General features: G+C 37.0%; 1 protein-coding gene and 1 pseudogene across 1 annotated transcript in view; one reads left to right on the top strand and one right to left on the bottom strand.

Annotated features, from left to right (window-relative positions):
* LOC150085960 (dynein axonemal heavy chain 8-like) overlaps positions 1–27,205 on the bottom strand; it is a 1,559,705-nt gene that overhangs the window by 625,726 nt on the left and 906,774 nt on the right. Inside the window, exons 53-55 of the mRNA XM_090374756.1 lie at positions 26,444–26,657; positions 9,465–9,571; positions 1,914–2,077 (exon numbers count right to left, since the gene is read on the bottom strand). Of these exons, the coding sequence (XP_090230882.1) occupies positions 1,914–2,077; positions 9,465–9,571; positions 26,444–26,657 (485 nt within the window). The remainder of the gene's footprint in view (positions 1–1,913; positions 2,078–9,464; positions 9,572–26,443; positions 26,658–27,205) is intronic.
* On the top strand, positions 11,303–11,421 carry LOC150085961 (5S ribosomal RNA; annotated as a pseudogene).

Genomic DNA, 27,205 nt, shown 5'->3' with positions numbered 1-27,205 from the left:
GAAACCAAAGGCAATTCAAGAGGATGAGGATGCCTCTTTCTCTTCTATAGTTACAAAGTGGGGTCAATGCTGGAAGATGACTCCATGCTATAGAAGACCTGCAACGATCTTCACTCCATACGTTTTTGACATTGTACACAAGAAATTGATGAGTGACAGTCCGGTACATTGCCAGAATCTCATCTCAATGTGTATACCACATAATAACTGAGATTCTTGCTATGAAAAAGGTGTCAGTACAAAGCTACGGACAGCAGACAAAAAACAAAGCACAAGAGTTGATAAGTGAAGCAAACATATGCATTGTTTTCAAGCAGATTCAGCAAATTTCCTTGCAAGAGCACTTCATCCCTCCAAAAAAAGTAAAGCTGATTCCTTCTGCTGACAAGTAGAAGGAATCAAATGTGGTATCCCAAACCAAAACACTAATGATGACATCGGGTCTTTGGGCTGCTGATAGATGTTGTTAGTGGCATATTATGCAGACTGTATGGCATTTGAAAATATTGAGGAAAAAACACTACAGAAAACTTAGAAAAGGAGTCTTGTTCCACCACGACAATGCACCTGCTCACAAGTCTGTCACGGCTCACTACATGAGTGCAGTTGTGAAATCTTGGATCATTCCCCATACTCACCAGATCTAGAATCATCAGACTTTCACCTATTTCCTAATTTGAAAAAAATAACTGGATGGCATCCATTTTCCCACCTACGGTGTCATCATTGCTGTAATGGATTCATTTCTGGAAACCTAAGAGAAAACATTCTTCATAGCTGGAATCAATGCATTGTAGCATCAGTGGAAAAAGGTGTATTGATTCCAAAGGGGAGTATAATGAAAAGTAATATGTTACCAGACTTCCCAAATAAACTCTTCATACTCAGGGTATAAACTTTTCAAACAATCTGATGCAAAAAAAGTCTATAACCTATCTTGGGGAGAGGCTATAGTAGTAGTAATAGTAGTAGTAGTTGTAGTGGCATGGGATGCAAGAAAGCAAGTGTATGAGTTTATGCAGCATCAGCAAAAAAAAAAAAAAAATTCACACAACCATTCCCTCTAAACGTTTGTCCAGTTCCTCCTTAAATTTATTTAACCTATCAACTTCCATAACGACAGATGGAAGTTTGTTCCAGCAATTAACCAGCCACTGGCTAAAGGCAAATTTCCGCACATCTATTCTACATCTGTCTTTCCTCAATTTGAATTTATGCCCCCTTAGGTTCGTAATCTGAAGAAGTGGAAGAATCCCATCAGAATTCAGGGTGCTCAACCCATTCAAGTTCTTATACACCTCAATCATATCACCGTGCAGGTGCCTAGTCTCCAGCCATTGCAATTTGCAGAACTTAAGCCTCTCTTGGTAAGAGGATCCCTTCATTCCTCTCACCAATCTTGTTGCCCTTCTTTGTACACACTCAAGCTAATCTACATCCTTCCTAAAATGAGGCCTCCAGACCTGTACACAGTACTCTAGGTGTGGCCTGACCACTGCCTTATACAGAGGAACAATCACCTCCTTTTCCCTGCTAGCAAAATTCCTGTATATCATTAACAAAACCCCATGACCTGCCCTGGCAGCCTATCTGCATTGCTCAGAAATCTTCATATACAAAATTTCTATAACCTATATACAAGGGTATATAGAATTTTCGTTGAAATAAAAGATGTAAAACTATTAGATATAAAAGAAAAAAACAAACTGAAGTGCAAGGCTTGAAATGAAAAAGTTTAGAAAAAAGGAATGTTCATCAAAATAGTATTTACAGAGAGCAGTTAATGCATACATGTAACATTAACAGTGCATAGAATGGACCAGAATGGCATCTTGATATCCATTCCAAGCCCTGCTTAAATACAAGGTTTCCATTTGTACGAAAGTAATTTTTATTCAAAACATCTAACCAACCTGTCAGCAATAACCCGAGTGCATTCATGTTTCCACAAAGCTAAAACATCTTTTGCAGTTGAACACTCTTCTCCATGAATAACTAGCATCCCTTCCCAAATTCGAGAAAGATCTCTCAAATTAAAAACATAGTGAAATTTGGCAGGTGTTGGGAGCATTTTTATCTAGAATTAAAAAAAACAGCAATGTTAAATTACAATTTTTCCAGTTGTATTCTGTTTAAGTCTAGAGCTAAAAGGTTTCATGTTTAAGAAGATATATAACTAATGTACAAGTAATAATAACTAATATATAGATAGCTAATGCGAAAGCACCATTTAGGTATACAGTAAAAACAAATTTTCCACAAAAAAAAAGCATCATACACAGTTGCATAACTATGCCAATGCAGTACATTGGGGCTAATGACCAAAACGGAGCCCGACTGCACAGGTTTTTTAGTTATGTTAATGATGAAATTTATTAAATCTACGAACAATAATATTTTTTCACACGAAGTATGTTTATTGTTAGCTAGCTGCAGAGCACAAACAAAACTGCAGTAAATAGAGGTGATATGATATTGGCATAGCTGTTGTTTTCAAGGCAATTTTTAAGGATTTGTGAATGGTGGGCCAAAGTCAAATAGGGGTAGGGGCTCATTTATTTGGGTCATTATTATTGGGTACAGAATTAATCAATATTTTCAGGAGGCCTACACTAAACTTTGAATTGGGGCCCACATTTTGTAGTCATGACACTGATGATACATATCACAGTGTAAAGAAGAAAAAAAAAAATTGCCTCATATCTTTATATGAGGCAATTTCAAAATGTCTTTCAAATAAACAGCACTTTACTGAAAATATATTTTTGCATTCTGTGATTAAATATAAAAATTAATGTAAGTTGTTTAACTTTGTTAATTAACCTGGAGCCAGGCTGTTGTTGTTGTTATTTGGTTTTTAGGAGCATTAGCAACTAAAGCCATATTGCTCCGGGATATGCGGTGGTCATTCCCTGACCTTTCCACATCCTCTGTATTTGGTGGTGACGGGCTCGAACTCCGGTCTAATCAAGAAGCGTGTGCTACATACTGCTGCTCCTTCCCACCTGGCTACGGAGGCGCCTTGGAGCTAGGCATGCATGGTCTTTGAGATCCCCCATATGAATTTCTGTGATTTCACAATCTTTATCTACTCAGTCCACATAAAACTAACTACAAATAAACAGCTGAAACTCCCATTAAATATCGGTTAAGTGTTTTAATTGATTTCTCCACTGAAAATTCCAAAAATCTCAGTTAGTATAGTAATCTGTGGAAACAGGTAAAATGTAGGATCAAGTACGAAAGGCCATTAAATTAATTACTTTTTAGTTTATTCCCAAAAAACAAGTGGGAGTTTCTTTCAACAAGGCTCACTTCAAAAGAGTAGATGCCTCACTTGCTAGATTTTTCTAGCATCCAAGGTAGGGAATGTGCAAACATGAGGTAGACAGCTGATTTGCTCAGCTAAGGCAGCTGTATCCTCCCACATGTTCACATTAGGAAGAGAAAAGAATTAGATTATAACCGTTTCTTTGTTTGCAAAGAAAAAAGAAATGCTTATGCTTCTCATAATAATTTTTTTTTTTTAAACAAAATTATTATTTATTTCTTTTTCAGTATCTAGTAACAAGGTCAAGATATCAAAAGCAGATACTGTCGGAATTCAGTCAACATGGGTGGACAGTTCAATGTTGAGTCGGTTTAGTGTGAAATAAGTACTGGGAAAGCAAAATTGAGAGTAGACGTGTGTTATAGGCCTAATGACTCTGATGAGTATAATAAAAAACTGTACAGAGAAGTGCGTGAGCCAGTAAATCAGATTTTCTTATAATGGAGGACTTTAACTTCCCAGATTTTGACCGGAACTAGTAGGTTGGTCACTCACAGCACTAGCAAGACTTGTCGATTTATTGGATGGTTGTTTTCTACAGCAGCATGTTTGAGAGGCAACAAGAGGGAGTAATATCCATTAACTGATTATCAGCAGTGGTTATTCATGCAGGGGTAAAGAGAAGAGTTTTTGCTTTCTTAAAGGTGAGTGCAGTGGTCTCAGACAATTTTTAATCTATACAGTGGGACCAACTGACGATGTTACCAACAGAAAATTTTAAATGGGAAGCATTCAAGGAACTAATCATGGGCACTAATTGGCTTTTCATACCAACTAAGAATAACTGTTCAAGTTTTAGACCTAATTGGATGTTTGTTTGTTATTTGGTTTTTAGGAGCATTAGCAACTAAGGCCATATTGCTCTGGGGATACGCGGTGGTCATTTCCTGACCTTTCCGCATCCTCCGTTTTTGGTGGGCATGGGCTCGAACCCCGGTCTAATCAAGAAGCCTGTGCTATGCACTGTATTTGGCTACGGAGGCGCCAGGCCTAACTGGATGTCAGAAGAACTAATGACACTCGTGGCAAAGAAGAAAAATGCACAGAATGCATATAAATCACCAGGAGACAGAGGTCTATAGTAGATATAAGCTAGACTGTAATCAAGTCACAAAGGAGGTTAGGCAAGTGAAGACACATTACTAGAAATCCTTGGTAAAGGATGCAAAGTGGAACAGCAAAGACTTCTTTACTTATGTAAATTCTAGAAGGAAGGGGTGAATCAGATTGGCCACTTGATGTCAATGGTTCGACTGTTGATGATTCTGCTCAGGTAGCTGACAAACTGAACGAGTATTTTGCATCTAAATTCACATTCACATGACAAGTTATTAAGTGAGGAGAATATCAGAAGTTTATCAAACTGTATCAGGGAGCTAAAGGATTTTGTAACAACTCAGAGCAGCAAAGTGGAGGAGAAATTGTTGAAGTTAAACATAAAGACACCCAGTTATATTAAAGGAGGCAGCAAAGGAAGAAAGCAAACGCTTATCCATGATTGTGAGAGCATCCTTGGACTCAGAGGAGGCCCCATGGACTGGAGATGTGCTAATATAGCCCCAAATCACAAAGGGGTCAAAAGGTGACATGAGTAATTACATAAGTGCTGAGTAATTACATAAGTGCTAGTTTTAATTTCTGTTCTGGGGAAAATAATAGAGTCACTGGTTAAAGAAGCACTACAGGATCATCTAGAAAAGACTGCAGCTATAGTTTAGACACAGCATGGGTTTGTTAAGGGGAAGTCTTATTTGAGCAATCTGATTGAATACAATGATGTGGTCACAAAGGAACTGGATGCAAAAAATAATTTTGATATTATATACGTGGATTTTAGGAAAGGTTTTGCTACTGTTGCACATGGAAGATTACTGTAGAAATTGGAGCAGTATGGCATTAAGGGTAAATTGCTGCTTGGATAAAGAGATAGTTGTATGGGAGAAGACAGAGAGTGGTAATCAATGGGTACTGCTATTTGCAGACTAATGTTATTAGTGGAGTCCTCCCCAGGGTTTAGTGTTGGGCTCATTTTGTTTTCTGAATTTATCAATGATATTGATGAAGGCTGGCAAGGCTGTTAATGACAGGATGCTACTGAAACCAGATCTAGAAATGTTAAGCAGATGGGCTGAGAGGTGGCAACTATAGTTTAACATTGACAAATGGAAAGTACTGCAAATGGTTACAGTAACCCCACTGAAATGTTCCAAATGTGCAGTACTACACTCAGGGAAGTGGAGAATGAAAAAGAACTGGGGGAAATTGTGCAGTCAGATATGAAGTTTTCTGAGCAGTGAAGACAGGCTTCAAGAGTAGCTCATGGAGTCTTGTCCATTCAGGGATAAGGAGGTGATTATCCCTTTAATTTTGCTAGCACTGTTAAGGAGGTAATTATCTCTTGTATAAGGAAATGGTCAAGGCACACCTTGAGTAGTGCATACAGGTTTGAAGTCCTCATTTTAGTTTCTCTTACCAAGAAAGACATTGCAATTTACCTGTAAATTGCAATGTCTGGAAACTAGGCACCTGCAAGGTGATCAGAGTCACGCAGTGAGGAATTGAGCTCACTATTGCATGAAAATGTTCCACACGTATTTCCATCCATGTTTGCTGCACCGCTGTCAAAATTCCATTGCATTCCTGGATGGAGGATCCAAAGCTTGAACAGACCTTTACACAGCATTCCAAAAATGCTCCATACGGGGTTCATGTTCAGTGAATGGGGAGGCCATTCTATGATGGTAAAATCTGTGGAAGGCTCTTTGAACCATGTTCTAGTCACCGTGGCTCTGTGGGGAGGCGTATTGTCCTGCTGGAAGAGTCCATTGCACTGTGAGTGCACGATAACCACGATGGATGCATATGATCTGCAAGGGTGGACACGTAACCTGGATGGTTCAGAGATCCATCTAGACGTAACAGAGGTCCCAACGTGTGCCAGTTGAACACACTCCAGACCATTACCGACCATCTACCTGTTTGAACAGTTCCTTGTTGACGTGATGGGTGTATAGCTTCGCGTAGTTTCTGCCAGAACGCACCCTCCCATCTGCTCGAAATAACTGTAAACGGGACTCATCGAACCAGGAGATCCATCTATAATCATCCAAGGTCCAGTGCCGATGTTCTTTTGCCCAGTTGAGGTGTAGAGTCCTGTGTCACAGTGTTAGCAATGGGACTCTGGTGGGTTGGCAGCTTCCAAAACCTATCACAGCTAATGATTGCCTGATGGTCTCGGTGGAGACATTTCTGGCACCGTCCTCATTGAAGTCGACAGTGATTTGTGCCACTGTTGCTCTTTGGTTGACCGAAACAGACACTGACAGCCACCTTCATCTACCACTTTCTCTGCCCACAATGAGATGTTATTCTATAAAAAGTGTATTCCTGATACACTGTCGAACAAGGATAGTGCAATTTCTGTACCACATCCATGATAGAGTGACCCATGCATCGGGCACCAACTATCATCCCTCTTTCAAAGTCGGTTAACTCACGTTTATCCATACCGACATTGAATTACCATCTATGTTAATGTAGTGTACCTATAAACCTGTGGAGTGGTGGGTTTGTCCACTAGTGAGTGGGGGTTTACAGCATTGCATTGTAGTGTCCCAAGAATTTTGTCCTTTTAGTGAATAAAGCCTTGAATGATTTGAGCAAGCTCGATGCTGATGGGATTCTTCGTCTTGCTCAGATTACACACCTGATGGGGCATAAATTCATACTCAGGAAAGACAGTTACAGAACAGATGTGCAGAAATTCATAAAGTCCCCCATTATAAGACATTCTGACTTACTGCCCACCCTATTTCTCTGTATAGTTTTTCATTATACTCACAGTCATTAAACCTATAACACAATCCTAATCTCATTTTTGTTTTCCTCTTTCTCCAGTGCTCATGTCACTAAACTGACCCCACATTACACTGGCCACCCATGTCAACTGAATTCACAGTCTAAGATTCTGTGGTTTTTGACTAAGAATATAATCCCCCCCTTCTATCCCATCTTCTTTCTGTACATATTGTCCTCCCCTATATTCAAATTCTGCATCCCTTATGTTTCAGTATAAGTATAATTTAGCATAATAACTGTCTGATATCTACAGAATGTCTGCCTTTGATGATTTGATGATGTTCTTCGAATTCATAAAATTTGTTTTCTCTACTCCTAGCATTAGTGTACTAGTAAGTATTAATGTACCTCTTTTTACTTTTAGCATCCCTAATGTGAACCATGTATTCACTTGTTCCATGAGGACTCCCAGCAGGCCTTGAAATCTCCTAAACCTTGCTTTTTATACTGCTGTATGTTTCCTACAGAAGCAGTGCAAGAATAACTACACTTCTGCCTGCAGCTGCTCCTCATATATTAAACTGACTCAATAGCTTTAGCAGGTATAAAGTCTATCCTTCTTAAATATTAAGAATACAGATGGCCAGCATATTTCGTTAGTTATCAGTTTCTTTTTTTTAAATTTATTAGTAATTATTCTATTATTAATATGAAATTATTCTGGAATCTATTAAGAATATAGATGGCCAACATAATTTCATAAGTTATGAATTTCTGAACCCCTGCACATACAATTGAATCATTATTCTATATAAGTCACAGATGTCCTGTTTCAGCTCAGATTACTGGATATCTGAATACATCCAACAATCTGAGATTAGCCCCAGGGGCTCACATCTGGTGAGTATGGACTTGGCACACCAAGGGTCCTGAGCTGGATATCATCATTCTTCTCTTTCTTGGTGATTCCATTCTACTTTTGATTCTCTCTCTCTCTCTCTCTCTCTCTCTCTCTCTCTCTCTCTCTCTCTCTCTCTCTCTCTCTCTTCTTTCTTTCTTAGGGTAACTCGGGAAATTTTTGGCTGGTGCAGCATAAGCCTCAGGCTTCCTTGCACCATATAGCTAATAATAATAATTAACTACAGTATATTAGTATAATAACTAGCGAATGCAAGCACTAGAATATCCTCAAACCAACAACAACACGTACAGTAGAATGTCGTTTATCTGGAATAATTTGAAAGATAGTATTTGAGACAAATGTTTATTATGCTACGAGAGTATTTCTGTCTGTTTTTTACGTTGTACATCTAGTGAAGTCTTGGATTAGAACTAATGGTTTTTCTCGAAAATCGTGAGTGATAGAGTTTATTCATTTGCTTCCATGAACCCAATTTTCCATGATATATTTTGTTTTCTTCATTTTGTATTATCAGTCCAAAACTGTGTGATTTATTATTTTTCTCAGTTTTTTATGGTAAAATGTCAATGAAAAGAAACAGAACCAAAATGGGCAGAAAACCAGGAAGAATGCGATATAATCAAATTGATATTATTAAGGAACTTGAGAGATTTTGCAAAAAAAAAAAAAGTCATAACAAACAAAACAAAAAAAAAAAAAAAATCAAACGTTATTTTAAAAAATTACTTTAAATTTTTTTCCACATAAAATTTTCAGTAAAATTTCTACTAAATATGATAAGAAATGTCTATCCAAATATGAAATTTGCACATATGTAGCTGTGCAAATTTTTATGTATAAGTTATTATTATTATTTTTTTTTTTTTAAATTAAATAATTTTTTTTTCAAGATATTTAAAGTCTTTTTCTTTTACTTCAATAACAGAATTTATTTAATTTGACCTTATGTTTAATTATCCAGAAAATTTTGCTTTCGCGAAGAGATCTGACATTAATTATTCCGGATAACTGATGCTCTACTGTATTTAAATTTCTTGTAAGTCATTTAGTGACAGACATTCGTTGATGACATTTTTTGAAAAGATTTTATTGAATTTTGGGTTTGGTACTGATTTTTAATATTAGACTTTTCCTTTGGCTGCTCACCAAACTGATTCATATATTTGATTTTTTTTTTCCCTTTCACATCCACAGCTAGAGTGCACCTGATCTTTTTAAAATTAATTTAAAGAAATGGGGGGGGGGTAATTTTTATAAACTTGAATTTAGTTAAAAAGAGCTCTAGAATTCATAATTCCATAAAGTATTTTAAATAAGTGTTGGATTATTTAAATACAGCACCTTACAGAAATAATAAAAAGGTAAGAGTTTAAGTTGATTATTTCAATCAGTGTCACAGAATAAGTGTTTTACCTTCACATACTGCCAAAGAATTCTTGTTGCAGGAACAAGTAAAGGAATAAGATTTATTACTTCTGCTTCAAACCTCGTAGAACAAAAGTATCCACATCCAATAATACCTGTGAGAACATGAGCATAATTTAGTTTTATATTAACAAATTGCATTATTAAAAATATTCTTTACTTACAAAAAGTGATAAAAAACCAAAACTGGAATTGAAACTCCCCTATTAATTCACCTACTTTTCCTTAATGCATAAGGAACTGGAAATATGCACTGACTACCCTTTATTTAGTGTTATTACACATTTGGTATCAATTACAAGAATGCCCCATACTATGTAACTAACACTAATTGGGCTAATTAACGGGATTTTAATCCCAAATAGGCTAACACTTTTCTTTAAACTTTAGTTTTTTATACCATAACTTGCCTTTAAAGGTCTTTACCTATTTGTATATCTAGCCCATTATATAGAAAGATTATCTGCTTAATTAAGAGCAGGGATTTGCAAACAAGTTAAACTCAAACAAAATAATTTTCATAAAAGTGAATTATTTAATACTTAAATTTTGTGAAAGATTTGACCGAAATTACATTAAGGTAGATTCATGCATATTTTTTTTTTTATTACTATAATACATTTCTTATAAATTATAAAGCTGTTAGCTTGTCTAGAGGGGACTTCATTAACATCCATAGCTATGCTGGGATTTGAAACAGTCATCTGCTGGTAGTTGATGGTTACTAAATATACGATCACAGACAGTTAAAAATATTGAGGATGACACTGTTAGACACTCAGAAATATCTATTTCAGAAAGCAAAGGATTTAAGTAGGAAACTTCAATCCCTTGCTTTTTAGCAAAAATAGAAAAATATTTCAGAGGAAAGGATTGTATGTGATGCTGATAGTGCCTTCAGAATATACACAAGTAATACATACATACATACATAATACATGCACAAGGCAGCATTTTAAACATAGATTCACCTGTTCATAATGAAGCCTTAATACATTACTTGGCATGCGCACACACACGCACGCACCAGCATGACGTGTGTGAGTGTATGCTAAGCATTCACTGAATGATTAGTTATGAATAAAATTATAGCTAAACCAATCACCAACATATCTAATTCTTTCAGAACACAACATGGCAAAATCAACATACACAAATAAAACAAGAGTAAATGAGGGCACTGCATAACCTTCAAAGCATTCTAACTCTTTTGAAAACATTCCTTTTATTCATGACTGCCATTTTGCATCTTGTCACTTCTGTTGATCTTTCTTTCTTTTTTTTTTTTATCTGCATATTTTGAATTTTTTAGCCCTTTAGTAAGGGTTAAGAAGCTCCTTTTGTGACACTTCCAGTCATGTGAATGACTACTGTCCTCCAGTTTAAAATTCATTTTTAAGCTGGAGAATTCTTTGTCCCTTTGAAATTTCATAATAGGTGTTCATATTGATCTATTCAGAGACATTATAAAATGGTTTTAAATTTCTGGAAGAAAAGGATGGCCATAAACAATCACGTAGTGTTCAATGTTGATAGAATATTTGCATCAATCATCAGTGGTGAATATTCTATCAATGATGATAGAAATATTGAATATTTGTGTCAGTTATGATTATTCTATCATTCAGTAGATTTTTATTTATAAAAGGCACATCATGGAATAATCTAATGTCCAATACTAATAGAACATAGGTTTCCATGATATACAGTATGTACTACATATTTAGAAGAAATATTTCTTCTGAGAAATAATGACATTTTATTAGAGTAAACATAAGTTAGGTTATGTTACGTTAAAGTAGGCGGATTTATATGCCAAGTACATAGCCAACTATCATACTAGGCTGAATGCACTGGTTCTCGTTCAGTCACCAAAGTTAAGCAGCATTAGGCCCGGTTACTACTTGGGAGGGTGCCTAACTGGGAATACCAGGTGTAGTTAGCTTTTAACCCCAGGGGCTCACATCTGGTGAGTATGGGCTTGGCAAACCCAGGGTCCTGAGCTAGATATCATCATTCTTATCTTTCTTGGTGATTCCTTTCTGCTTCTGACTCTCTCCCCCCTCTCTCTCTCTCTCAGGGTAGATTGGGAATTTATTTTTGACTTGTCTCAGGCTTCCTTGCACCATATGGCTAATAATAATAATAATAATAATAATACAATTATTTATCACTGTAACAATTGTGCTTCACTCTTAGCACTAAAATTGCCTACTCTAATTCTTTCAGAACACAACATGGCAAAATCTACATACACAAATAAAATAAGAGCAAATGAAAACACTGCACTCTAAAATTGAAGCAACAACTGAAATCATAATAAGGACAGAATAAAATAGCTATGGGAATCAACAGTGAACTAGAATGCAGTAATGTGAAATGGAAAGTAGGACTGTAATGAGATTAGTCACATGGATGACTATTAGCCTCCAGGCCAATTTGTGTGCAAATTACTCAGAAAACTAACCATCAACTAACCTTGATTCACACAGAAACAATAAATTAGATTAAGATAGGAAGGGGCGCCTCCGTAGCCAGGTGGGAAGAAGCAGCAGTGCGTAACGCACGCTTCTTGATTAGACCGGGGTTCGATCCCGTCACCACCAAATACGGGGATGCGGAAAGATCAGGGAATGATCACCGCATATTCCCGGAGCAATATGGCCTTAGTTGCTAATGCTCCTAAAAACCAAATAACAAACAAACAAACAAACAAACAAGATAGGAAGGTATTGAGAGCTGCACAGATGCAAGTACAATTATCATTTACTGGCACAAATTTAAAATTCCATGAATGACTATATTCATCCATGCGCCTATTGAAGGGTTAAATGCAGATTCTTGCAGAAAAACAATATTTTATGGCAGCTTAAATGCAAGACATTAACAGGTAAATTTTCCTAGTCACCTGTTCAAAATGATTTGATAAAAATACTACAATACCATTATTAGTTCTATAAATAGCTACTGATATTTGCATTTTGCTATAGCAATAAAATATAAGACCCTTCTGGGATGGTTCTCAATGCATATTACTGCAGTAATTATTACTAACTAACAGATGACTAAGTTAATTTTCCAGTTTTTGGGATGCATTATTCCAAGAAACAGTAGAAAACTGTATCAATAAGCACTGTTGCTTTGTACCTACTTTGGAAATGCATACTACAGCTGTTTCACTACTTCTCATTAAGCCATAAACTGAAAAGGGTGAATCAAATGAAAAACAACTGTTTTGCTATAATACATCCAAAAAGTAGAATATGTTTATTTTTTGTACTGTGCTGGTAAAAGTTGTTAAACAACATTTGTTAAACATTTGTTAAAGTAAGCATATCCTTCTAATGTTTTTGCAGCATCTATGTACTCATCCCTCATGCCACAGTTTCAAAATGGTAGTATGTGTCGCAAATTATGCAAGAGGGAGCAAACTTATACAGCATCAACCAAAAAAAAACCCATTTCACCTTCCAAATGGATAACAGTCATGTGGATAACTATTGTCTTTTTTCTGAGATGTCAGGTGTTATTTGATGTTTAGTAACTTAAGATGACAAATACCATGAGCATCCACCAGGGAACAAAATCCATCTGCAATGGTGTAGTCCATTTATGATAGGCAATATAATCATTTGGAAATGTCACAGAGACCATCTTCTGGGGCACGAATAGCTTCCCAATGGTAGATTTTCTGCTGAAAGGGGCTATAGTAACAAAAATAGGGAATGTAGGTTTTGAAGAACAGCAGCCACTCAGAAGCGGGTGGAGAGGTATTATAAATTTCTTAACCCTTCAGCAGGCACAAGGATCTTGGCAACACCATTAATCAATGGACAACTATTGTCCTTTTGTTTAAGTTCAAAATTATAAAATATTATTATTAAAACAGGCAATGTTCAAAAAAAGTAAAGATTTGCAAGTCATTTATATGATATAAAGGATATTTCAAATGAATATTTTTTTCATCAGTGAGGCCATGTAGATTTTCATTCGCTGTGACACACACACACACACACACACACACACACACACACACACACACACACACACACACACACACACACACACACACACACACACACACACACACACAATTAAGGAAATCGTTAAAATACTTTTTTGTAATAATCAGGTTTCAGAAGAATCATGATCACTAGATGGAGACAATACTGAATCAATATTGTCTCCATCTTTGCAACATAATTATGTAGTATTAGGGGGGGCTGTATAGGCCTTTGGGCAGACAGCCTCACTGAGTCCACTTCTTGATGCTCCTGTTTAGTTCATAATCTGTGCAGTCATTAATCAGTTCTAACAGGTGATTCACTCTCAGCACTAAAATAATCATCATCATCGGACATTTTAAATCCATTGCAGGATGAAGGCCTCTCCGGCAACTTTCAAGTTCCTTCTGTTTTGTGCAATGGCCATCCATTTACTACCGACAAACTCATGAATTTAATCTGTCCATCTTCGTTCGCTGTCTTCTAGGTTTTCTTCTAGCTTCTCTTGGGTACCATTCTGTTATTTTCTTAGTCCATCTGTCATTATGTCTTCGGGCAATGTGTCCTGCCCAAGACCATTCTAGTTCTTTAGTTTTGATAAGAATGTCCTTTACTCAAGTTTGCTGCCTAATCCATGTGTTTCTCTTCTTATTTAACAATCTGATTCCCAGTATAATTGGTTCCATTCTTTGCTGTGTAGTTCTCAGGGTGAGTGCCCAAGTTTCACTTCCATAAGTCATGGTAGGGTTCATTTCATTGGTTCATTATTTTATGTTTCAGACAAATTGGGATATTGCTCCTCAGTATGTGACTATATTTCCTGAATGCTATCTATCCAAAATTTATTCTTCTCTTGACTTCCAGCCATTTGTCATTATTACAGCTAATGACTTGTCCCAGATAAGTATATGACTCCACCTTTTCAGTTACTGCTCCTTCAATCATTATTTTCCTTTCAGAGGCATACTTGTTCATCATTACTTTTAGCCATATTCATCTTTAGTCCAAAATTCTTACTAACTCTGTGTAACTGATTAAGATTTTCCTCTAATTCTTTGGGATCATGGCTTATGACCACAATGTCATCTTCAAATCATAAATGGTTTAGGAGATATTGTGTCTCCTTGTCAAACTCCTTTCTCAATTTTAAATTTGCTACTGTATGGTATAAAGGTTCATTTTTCTTCAGTGAGGTCATAAAGATTTTGAAAATCATCAATGCTAATTTTTTTAGAATGTGAAAAGGCAACATTCAGTTACATGTAAATAAAATACTTGTGTGATTACACAGTGAACAGGAATGCTGCACTCAGAAATTGAAACAAATAACAAGATCAAAATAAAATAACTATTATATGTAAATTATATGGAGGCGATCCGTCATCATGTTCACTGATAACACAGTGAACAACAATTTCACACTCTGAAAATGAAACCGGAATTGTAACAAAGTGGTCACGTGGATGACTATTGTCCTCCAGATCAATTTACTTTTATTTATTTATTTTCAGATCAATTTATTTTGTCCACAATTTACTTAGACTACTGATGTTATGTAAGGATGTGCCATGACAGTTACATTTTACTGTTGATAAAGGAGGCCTTTGAAAAGCAATCGGTATTCATATCATATGGAAACTAGGATTTAGTGTAAGGCGTGAAGTAACAGAGAGGTACTTGCAACTACCCTGCAGTTGCAAGTACCAATCTTGGATAACAGTTTTAAATATGCTTGTTCTTCACATATTGACTGAAGGGTGAGGGAACAGGGTGAAGATGGTCATCAGGAGCAAATTCCATGACTGCTGTCCAAGAGTAACTGTTTATTATACAAGACTATTTCTTTCTACATCTCATATGCAATGGTATCAATGAACATCATCATCATCATATTCCCCCCAATACTCTCCAAATTTTATACCAATGGGTGAAAATTAGCCATTTGGATAGTGTTGTCTATTCTTCTAAGGTGCAATAATCACTCATTTACACCTTAAAAGAATAGATACCAGTCTAAATAGGTACCAGTCTCAATAAGTTCCTGCACCTATTGAAGGTACAAGTGGGGTCATATATGAAATCAAATGTCTGGACTGTGGGGAGTGCTATGTTGGAGAGACAAAACGCACATTCAAAGATCGTATGGGGAACATATTAACATAATAAAGTGCCGAGTACCAATCATGAATAACAGTTTAAAGTTAAAGACTGCAGACTATGGGAAACCTGCCATAGCTGAACATTTCTGGGAGGAGAATCACCAAATTTCTTCAGGCGATCTGTCATCATTGATTGTTCACATAGGTAGTGGAACCAAAAATGGCTCAAGAGCTTGCAGATTTGTTCCACGGAACATAATACCATCAACAGAGATAAGGGAATCAGTATTCAACCCCCCCCCCCTCTTTGAAACCATAATTCTTGGACAGGATGAACAGCACCTCTGCTTGGCCCGCTCCCAAGCCACTTCCAGTCTCCATGTACATGTAGAGGATAATGCCCATGCTCTTACAGTAACACATGCTGCGAGCAGTGATCCTGCTAATGTTATTTAAGGAAGCGCCATAACAGTTACATTTTACTATTGATAAAGAAGGCCTTTGAAAAGCAATGGTTGTTTTTATCACTTTTAATTTTGCATATTTTAATTGATTTCAAATATTTAAATTTTACCTGTCATTTTATTGCTTTTAACTTTACAGTCAGTGTATTTTATTTTTATTTTTACAACAAATTTTATCCTGTCTTATTTTATTATTATTTTAATAAAACTTTAGTCATAGATGGTTGGTGTGTTTCATTGCAGTTATTATGAGTCAAAACTTTCCCAACCTCCGAGTCCTATTTGAAGAAAAAGCAATAAGGTATGCTAGAGTAAAACAACTGGAAAAATATGTGTATATACTCTTCATATCAGTGTTATAAAAGCAGATTAAATGAAAATTGTACAAACAGGGGTACATATAACTTGAAAGTACAAAGGTGGTTCTCCCCCCCCCAAACTTATGGGATTATTTTATAGTTTTGTGACATGAAATTTTATAAAAGCTTTTCTGATGGTCAATTCTAAAAGAATTTTTTCATTTTTAATTCTGATTGTGAATCAGTCATTTCTTACCAGCTGATCCCCATGAAACAATATGTCACTTTCCTATCTGGTCTTCTATGACAGTACATTTTTTCAGTACTTATCACTCATTTGAGAATGGTTTAGCAAATCCTGTTCAGTAATTAGAATAAATTTTTTAAAGTGGCCTTTTAAATTTTTCATTCATAGTAGAATTTTAGGTATTTGGGCAAATCTCAGGACAAATTCTGAAGTTTTCCTTTCTGACAAAGGCATACAAATTGACCTGAACTTGTCTATAAGTATAATATAAAATGCAATATCCGCTACAAACATTTTGCCTCCCCTCCAACCCCATCATGTCTTAGGAAGAAAGGCAGGCTCAGATTAAAGTCTCTAGAGGTACAAGATAAATATTTTACATGTATTCCATAAAATATTTAGGTCAGACCTGTATATTGTTTAATGACTAGAGATTTAACCTAATAAACATGCATGTATATATTTCTATATAACCTAATAAACATGCATGTATATATTTCTATATAACCTAATAAACATGCATATACATATATATATATATATATATATATATATTTCAACATTTATAGATATACTATTATAATAATACAATCTTGTAAAGTAATTCAAATAAAGTAAATAACTAAATTTTATTTAACAGATTTTTTTTTGCCATTTTTGAGTCATTTTGAAGCAGAAAAAACTTAAAATACATCTCACTAAGGAAGAAGAGGATCCATTAGACATACATTTTATGTCTGAGTGGTAAATATTTAGGCTCTAAGACTAAAATAAAAGTTTTAACGGTTAGCACGTTCGGAGAATACAGATTATGAAGCAGTTTAACGCTATAGGAAAGGAATTTAAATTTTGAAAGACAGGAGCAAATATTTTAAAACATAAGAAATCAGTGTCACCTTATGAATAAATTCATTGACTGAAGATATAAAAATTAATGGTGCGAATCTAATGAATAATATATATATATATATATATATAGAGGGTGTCTCAAAAATATTGGTACAAATGTTTAGGGGAGGTAGGTAACATCTAAAGGAATGTGAATCGCATAGGAACCCATAACCGGAAACATCACGGGAAAGTGGTAGCAGAGGCACAAGAAGCAGAAATGCCACAAAACAGTAATTAGTGGCAAACATTTATTTGACATAATATTAACAATGGAGTATGAGATGGATGCATTTCATGATGTTACAACAGATGCTCAAAGGTTCCACCATGAGACGCGATGCATGGGTGACACTGACGCAGCATGGATTGGCAGACACAGTAGAATACACCTGGAGTTTCTTTGTCAGTAGCAGCAGCACAGAGGAGTCTTGCCACGAGATCCATTTCCGTCTCCAAAGGTGATTCATACACAATAGATTTGAGGGTTCCCCCACAGAAAGAAATCAAGGCTCGATAAATCACGTGGGCATGAGGGCCAGGCAACGGGTCCACCAAAGCCAATCCATCGACACCCAAAACGCCTGTTCAAATGGTCACGAACACACCTTCCATAATGGGCAGGCGCCCCGTCATGTTGAAACCAAATGTTGCATAGTCAAATAACCCTGGTAGAACTTGTTCAAGAAAGATCCGATATTTAGCGGAGTTCATGCGGGATGGAAACAGGTATGGGCCGACTAAGCAGTCACCAACCATACCTGCCCACACATTTATTGCGAAGCGATGTTGTGCTGCATGGGGGCACACACCGTGTGGGCCCTCTGCTAGTCCATACACTAGGTGCATGTCTGCCAGTTCACAGTTTGTATATCGATGCATGCTCTTCGTTGGGTGACGATTACTTGAATGAGTAAACCAGAAATTTTCCTTCACCGACTTACGGCGACGTTTCCGTTAATGGGTTCCTATGCGATTCACATTCCTTTAGATGTTACCTATCTCCCTTAAACGTTCGTACCAATATTTTTGAGACACCCTGTATATATATATATATATATAAAAACAAAGACCTCTGAAAACCAGGCAAAAGCCAGCTGTAATCAGCTTTTCTGCAATAAGCTCTGCTATAGTCATCTTTCTCTTTCCGAGCCTCTTGTGCGATACATGACAATGACTCCTATGATTAAAGCCGTCACCTATCAAAATCGGTTGGCGGGGTAGGCAATGGTATACCACCACATTATCTGATGCCACAGAAACTACAACAAAAACAACTACAAAACCGCTGTTAACAAGATCCCGATAGGTAGGCAATGGTATACCCCGACTTTATCTGATGCAACAGAGACCACAACAAAAAAAACTCCAAAACTGCTGTTAACCAGATTCCGGATGCCACTGTGTGCCCTGAAAAGATAAATTTAAGAAAGAAGAGGGTAAACATGGCCACATGGAATGTAAATAGTTTAAAAGAAGGCAAGATGGATATTAGCATTTTAGCATTAGCAGAGGCATATGAAGCAAGAAAGCAAACTCATGAAACATCAGCCAAAAAAACACACTTCCGCTTCACCCCTCCTTTCGTTCAAAATACCTGTCCAGCTGAACCTTAAATTTATTTAGGTTATCAACTTCCACAACAAGGGATGAAAGTCTGTTCCACCAACCAACCACCCGCTGGCTAAAGGCAAATTTCCGCACATCTGTCCTACATCTGTCTTGTCTCAATTTGAATTTATGCCCTCTCAGGTGATTATTCTGAGCAAAAGGCAGAATTTCATCAGCGTTGAGCATGTTCAAACTATTCAAGGCTTTATACACCTCTATCAGATCACCTTGCCGGTGCCTAGTCTCCAGACACTGTAATTTGCAAAACTTAAAAGACTTTCTTCATAAGAGCAACCCTTTGTTCCATTCACTAATTTTGTTGCCCTTCTCTGTACTCGTTCCAGGAGCTCTACCTCCTTCTTGAAATGAGGCCCCCAGACCTGTATACAGTACTCAAGGTGTGGCCTGACCATTGCCTTATACAAGGGAATAATCATTTCCTTATCCCTGCAAGAAAAATTCCTGTATATCTTTGACAAGACACCATGAGCGACCCTTGCAGCCTGTTTGCACTGCTCAGAGAACTTCATATCTGCCTGCACAATTACCCCAGGTCCTTTTCATTCTTTACTACTGTCAATGTAGTACCACAGTTGGTATGTTGCTCTGGGGTTGCTGTTTCCCATATGTAGTACTTTACAATGTTAATGTTAAACTTGTCAATGTTAAACTCCATTTGCCACCTCTCAGCCCATCTGCTCAACCTTTCCAGATACTGTTGCAGCAGCATAGCATCAGTAGTATCCTTAACAGCCCTGCCAACCTTTGTATCATCTGCAAACTTGGACATTAAGCTTGATATACCATCATCAATATTATTTATAAATACAGAAAACAAAAATGGACCCAACACTGAACCCTGAGGGACTCCACTAATAAAATTAGTCCATGATGAGCAGTGTACATTGATTACCACTCTCTGTCTTCTCCCCCTCAACCACCCCTTTATCCATAGCAGCAATTTGCCTCCAATGCCACACTGCTCCAAATTGTGCAGCAGCCTTCCATGTGCAACAGTATCAAAATCCTTTCTAATATCAAAGTATATTATATCAAAATTATTCCCTGCATCCAGTTCTTTTGTGACTGCATCATAGTATCCAATCAAATTGGTCTGGCAAGACTTCCCCTTAACAAAACCATGCTGTGTCCGAGTTATAACTGAAGTCTTGTCTATATGAACCTGCAGTGCTTCTTTAACCAGTGCCTCCATTAATTTTCCTGGAAAAGAAGTTAAACTCACAGGTCTATAATTAATTGTGTCAGCCTTCGATCCTCCTTTGTGAATTGGGGTCACATTTGCACATCTCCAGTCTACGGGTACTTCCCCCTGAGTCCAAGGAAGCTCTCATAATTACGGCTAAGGGTTTGCTTGCTTCTTTTACTGCCTCCTTTAATATAACTGGATAGATCCCATCCACCCCAGGTGCCTTTCTTGCATTTATTTTCAACAATTTCTCCTACATTTTACTCTCAGTTATTTCAAGATTATCTAGCTTACTGCCAGAGTTGAATAACTCCTCATGTGTGAATGTCGATGCAAAATATTCATTTAGTTTGTTAGCTGCCTGAGCAGGATCATCAACAGTTGAACCATCGATATCTAGTGGACCAATCTGATTCATCCCCTTCCTTCTAGAGTTTACATAAGTAAAGAACTATTTGCTGTTTTTCTTTGCATCCCTTGCCAAAGATTTCTCGTAATCTGCCTTTGCCTGCATAACCTCCTTTGTAACTTGGTTACAGATTAATTTATATCTATCATAGGCTTCTGTTTCATGTGTTAATTTATATGTATCCCATGCATTTTTCTTCTCTGCCATATGTCTCATTAATTCATCTGACATCCATTTAGGACTAAACCTTGAACAATATTTCTCAGTTGGTATGTAAAGCCTAGTAGCTTCCAAGATAAGTTCTTTGAATGCTTCCCATTTTGAATTTGTTGTTGGTAACATCATCAGTTGGTCCCACTGTATAGAATTTAAATACTGTCTCAGTCCATCGTAGTCGCCTTTACGAAAGCAATAACCCTTCCCTTTACCACTAATGGTAGTTACCTCTTTGAGTAAATCCCACTTCAGCACACTGTGATCACTGCCACCTAGTGGTTCATTTACCTGCAGATTTTTAATGCATGAAGAATTACTACTGATAATCAAATCAAGAGTATTACTCCCTGTAGTTGCCTCCTTAACATGCTGATGTAGAAAACAATCATCCAATAAATCCACAAAAGCCTTGCTAGTGTGTGAATAACCAACCCACAAAAATTCCAGTCAATATCTGGGAAATTAAAATCCCCCATTATAAGACACTCTGATTTACTGGCCCACTCTATTTCCCTGTACAATTTCTTATTATACTCATCAGAGTCATTAGGCCTATAGCCCACTCCTACTCTCAATTTTGATCTCTCAATGCTTATGTCACACCAAACTGACTCGATACTGCACTGTCCAGCGATATCGACTGGCTTCACTTCCTTGGATTTTATGTGTTTCTTAACTAATAGCATTACCCCTCCTCCTCCCTTCCTATCCTGTCTATCCTTTCTGTAGATGTTGTACTCCCCAAAATTCCAGTTCTGCATTCCTTATATCTGTGTGACACAACGTCTCTGATATCACAACAATAACCGCCTTTGATGCTCTGAGCAAGGCCTCAAATTCATCAAATTTATTTACAAAACTCCTAGCATTGGTGTACACGCAAGTTTACGTGCACCTGTCACACCTGTCACCCATGTGTTTACTTGTACCGTAATGACTCCCAGCACTCTCTGAAAAACCGTGCATCTTGTTTTCCAGGCTGCTGCTCATTCCAATAGAAGCAGTGCAAGAATCACTTTCACCTCTGCCAGTGGCTACTGTTAATCTATTAGTCCCCCTCCCAAGCTAGCAGTTTCCCGACCCACCTAACACTGCCTCGATAGCATCAGCAAATATTCTTGCACCCTTTTTTGTATCCTATCCCTGTAGAAGCAGTCCCTTCTGTTAACAAGTACAGACCAGGCTGAAAAAAAATTTACCTCTTGAGCCTTGCACAATCTTTCCAGGGCCGAATTGATCGACAAGGCTCTAATCATATATCCTCCCTCCTATCGTGTCTGGGCAGAATTGCAGACACTTTCAAATTCAACCCTAATTCATGGCTTTTTTTCAACAGTGACCTGTACTTGTTAAGTAATTCAGCCGGTCTCCTATTCTTAATATCATTAGTGCCAATGTTTACAACTATATCACCTTTTGTGCCCTTAAAAGATGATATCCGCTCTACAACATCATCAACCTTTGCCCCTGGCAGACATACCCTTGTCCTGTTCCACCTACCCTTTTTACAAAGCATGTTCCCCATTTCCTTGACAATAGAGTCACTAACAACTACTAGTTCCCGTGGGACCAGCGCATTCTGCCTTGGGGGTTTCCGCTGTATTGCGTGATGACCAAGTGCAAGCTCTGGCGTTGATGTGGGCAGCTGAGAGCTTGATGGGCCCCTCACTTTAGATCCTTGAAGGATCTGAAGTGGGGGATATGATATGAGAGCTTGAAGGAGGGCATCCAACCTGTCCTTCAAGCTCTCATATAGGCCCATAACAACGCTGAGTTGTCGCCTGATTTTGTTACACTCCTTGCATCGTGCACACACAAAGACATCCCCCATGGCAATATCATATCCCGTAATGATTGCTCCACAAACATCACGCAAGTAGTGCCTTTTAAAAGGCTGTGATTCAGAGGGCAACTGCCCCCCCTCAGTTCTTTTCTGAGCCACAGGACTCTCTTTAGCTTGGTCATCCCATATGGTCATCAATGAAATGGATAGGTATAAAATTGACATTTCAGCAGCAACTGAAGTCATGCAGACAGGACAAGGTCATTTCAAAACTGGAAATGGGTTTTTAGTTGTTTTTTCTGGAAGTGACCAAGTAAAAGAACATGCTGTCAATGTCATTTTGAATAAGGAATGTTCAAGGTCTCTTCTTGGATACAATCCTATTAATAGTAGAATGATGACGGTTAGGCTTCAGAGCCAGCCAGTAAATCTCACAGTTTTAGTTGCATATGCACCGACTTCAACATCCACAGATGAAGATATGGACGTTTATTATGAAAATCTCCAATCAGCTCTTGATCTGGTCCCAAAAAAGGATGTTTTGATACACAATGGTGATTTTAATGCAAAAGTAGGCAAGACAGTTTCTTCTAGTCTGGAATGTGGTAAGTTTGGTCTTGGCACTAGAAATGAATGGGGTGAAAGTTTAATTGAATTTCGTCATCTGAACATTCTTGTCATACGTAACACCTGCTTTCAGCAGTACCCGGGAAGGCTCTACACATGGAAATCTCCTGATCATAAAACAAGGAATCAAACTGATTACATCCTTATGCAGCAAAGGTTGCATTCCAGTGTAATCACAGCAAAAACATTTCCTGGAGAGGCGCCTCCGTAGCCAGGTGGGAAGGAGCAGCAGTGCATAGCACATGCTTCTTGATTAGACCGGGGTTCGAGCCCGTCACTACCAAATACAGAGGATGCGGAAAGGTCAGGGGAGGACCACCGCATATCCCGGAGCAATATGGCCTTAGTTGCTAGTGCTCCTAAAAAACCAAATAACAACAACAACTTCCTGGAGCAGATTTTGGCAGTGAATGTCAGCTACTCCACATCATTCTCAAGCTGAAACTGAAAAAAGATCATGAATAAGGTTTTCCCTAGACGATTGGATGCGGAAAATATTTTAAATGGTTATATACTTGAAACAGGCAATCACTTTCAAGCTCTATTAGAACTAGATGACAATATGCTGCCTGAGGAAATGTGGGAAAATACAAAAAGCATTATTAACGATCCAGCAAATAGATACATTAGAGAAAGGTCAAAGATCAGGAAGCCATGGATTACAGAAGCCACTTTTAAATTTATTGAACAGAGAAGAACTGCAAAAGCCCAGGATGTACAAGGAAACGAAGAGTATCAGGAACTAAGCAAAATCATCTATCACTATTTAAGCCAGGACAAACAAGATTAATCAATCAAAAGTGTAAAGAAATCAAATACCACAACAAACAAAACAACACTAAGAAGATGTATGATGTCCTCAAGACAAAAGTTCCAACAAAAACTTAATGTAATTAAGGACTCCAAAGAGTAACAGAAGAGAAAACAATTAAAGGAAGGTGGAAAGAATACTGTGAGAAGCTCTTCAGAGCACCTGCTGACACTACTGATCTGCCAACCCCTTTTCATGAGTGTGATCGCGAACCAGTTCCACTGAAGGAAGAAGTCGAAAAAGCCATCAGAGAATTGACATGTGGCAATTCACCTGGAATTGATTAAAGCTATAGGTGTGAAGGGCACCGAGTTTTTTCATAAAATGTTTGGAAAAATTTGGGGAACGGGATGGTAGCCATCAGATTGGAAGGAATCAATTTTTATTCCCTAACCAAAAAAAGGAGATCTGAAAATTTGCTCAAATTACAGGATTATTAGCCTAATTTCACACACTAGCAAGCAGGTTTCAGAAGGGGCAGATCTTAAGTCTATGAATGATTACGAAAAATGCAAAGAATTCAATGTTGCCGTCATTTTGTGTTTTATAGATTATGCAAATGATTTTGATTGTGTTCAACATGAGAAACTATGGGAAACGATGACTAATATGGGTTTCCCAATCCACATAATTCAGCTGATTAAGCTACTGTACCAGGAACAGGAAGGAACTGCAGAAACCAACACGGGAAACACTTTTTCACAATAGGTAACGGTGTCAGGCAGGGCGGTATTTTGCTAATTTGGATTTCTAAGGATCATCTTAAAGAAACTCTGCGGAGAGTATGTGAAGCAAGTAAGTGCATGTATGTTCTGAATGTGTGTAAAACTAAAATTATGATGATTGGTGATAATCTCAGTTCCAGTAAAGTGAAGATTAATGGGCAAGATATCAAAGAAGTTGATGAATTTGATTACTTAGGGTCAAGAATAAAGGTGAAGGATGGAATCTGAAAAAAGTCGACAGAAAGAAAATTGAGGCATTTGAAATGTGGTATCACAGGAGAATACTGCATACTCCTTACTTGGATCAAAGAACAAATTAGCGGGTATTGAATAAAATTGGCAGGCCTAAAATTCTTCTTCATTGCACCAACAAAAGAAAACTCAAGTTTTTTGGTCATATAGTAAGAGGGGAAAACTTTCTGTTGAAGAACTAATGGAAGGAAAAATCGAGGGGAAGACCTAGAACTAGGTGGAAGGATGAGATCAGTGAACTTCTGGGCATGACACTTTGTGACGTTGCTCGTAGAGCACATGATTGATGCAGTTGGAATTTACTGGTGGCCCTAACAGCTCCCCAGGCAGCTATGTGAATGGAAGACTAAGAAAAAGTTTTTTCTGGGCTAAAATTTTTCATAGGCCTTTATAAGCTCATAAAGCTTTATGTAGGCAAACTGTGCCCATTGTGCCCTATGAGTACAATGGGCACCGTGTCTCCGTAAGACTTTATGAGCATCTGATGGCACCATTGCACAACAGATTCATTATGCATAGTATCCCTCCTTCTCATCTCCAGCCATGCAGGTGAGAAGGAGAAATAGAATAACAATAAATTTTCTGTTTGTAATTTGGGATGACCACGCAGGTCAGAGGCATACAGAAGACAGAGATAATACAAGAGCATTACCATATTTAGTAGGCACTTGACCACTTACGTACAGCTGTCTTCAAAATAAATTTATGGTTTTATGCTATGTGATCAGAGGAGTTCGCAACACTGAGAGAGAATACTAAAAAGAGCACCACATTTAACAGTCACAGAGGTTTGTGCAAATCATGAGTTTGGTTCAAACTCATGTGACTGCAGTCACTCAAATCACATGTACTTATGGCTGACCACTGGACTGTGGTGGCCTTTACTAATCTAATAAATAAAAAATATATATAAATAAATAATAATCTGCTAAACCTGTTAAAAAAGATAAAAACTAGATAATATTATTATTAGCTACATGGTGCAAGGAAGTTTGAGGCTTATGTTGCACCAGCCAAAAAAAAAAAAAAAAAAACCCCGAGTTACCCCGAGAGAGTCAAAAGTAGAAGGGAATCACCAAGAAAGAGAGGAATGATGATATCCAGCTATGTGAATGGAATGTCCCTGGGGTTATGAATATTATTATTTCCTTTTGAGAAAATGGAAGAAATAAATGTTGCAGAAAAAATAACAAAGAATATGATTCAAAACATGATTGATCTATTATGTTAATAGTAACAAAAAAATTTTCCATATAATGATTAATGAGTTGTAGAAAAGTGGAGTATTAAAAATAAGCAGATAAATAAATAACACTGTAACTTACCAAATATTTTATCTATTGAATTTGCTGATGGTAGAGTACAGTTAAAGACACAGAACTGTCTTTTCAAACGACTTGGAATATCATTTCGACCTCCACCAGGATGTATCATTGCTCCTATAAAGTATATGTCAACAATGCTGATAAAATCACCAGGCTTATCTAAACTGTAGAAACCTTTTGCCTCCATCAGTTGTCGCACGATTTCATTTGTGATCTGTAATTCATTTAAAGTTCAAATTAAAATTTAAATAAAATTAATAGAAAAGAAAATAAATAGCTGGTATAGAAGAATCATAAATAAATAATAATCTGTATAAGAATCAAATATATACAATATGAATACAAAATACACATGAAAATTACAAAAGGAAAATTAGAAAAATTTTTAGAACCTCATTCTGGTGAAAAAAAAAAATGGCTATAGAATTACATCTTCAACAACTGATGCAGTTTTTAATTTTTCTCTCAAATTCAAGAGATTCTGAGAGAAAAACAGAGTTTAATATTAAAGGGATACCTATACAGATTATGAAAAGGCATGAACAACAAAACAGTAAAGTCCAGCAAAAAAGCTATTTGAAATTTATACAACTATTGAATCCCTGCAGAATCACACATAACATAAAAAGAGAAAACAATTTTCCTTTCAAAACCACAAAAATTATTATGCTCTCTCTCCTTTTTTTTTGTGAAACATTTGTTTTAATTTGAAGAAAAATTCTTCTCAGAGTAGCACTATTGAATGATAAATTGGTTCTTGGA

This window comes from Mastigoproctus giganteus, chromosome 5, assembly GCF_048544385.1.
Source record: "Mastigoproctus giganteus isolate SK-2022 chromosome 5, ASM4854438v1, whole genome shotgun sequence".
In the NCBI taxonomy this organism is placed as follows: Eukaryota; Metazoa; Arthropoda; class Arachnida; order Uropygi; family Thelyphonidae; genus Mastigoproctus; species Mastigoproctus giganteus.
The sequence above is the reverse complement of the archived record's forward strand: the minus strand, read 5'-3'. Positions and strand labels throughout refer to the sequence as shown.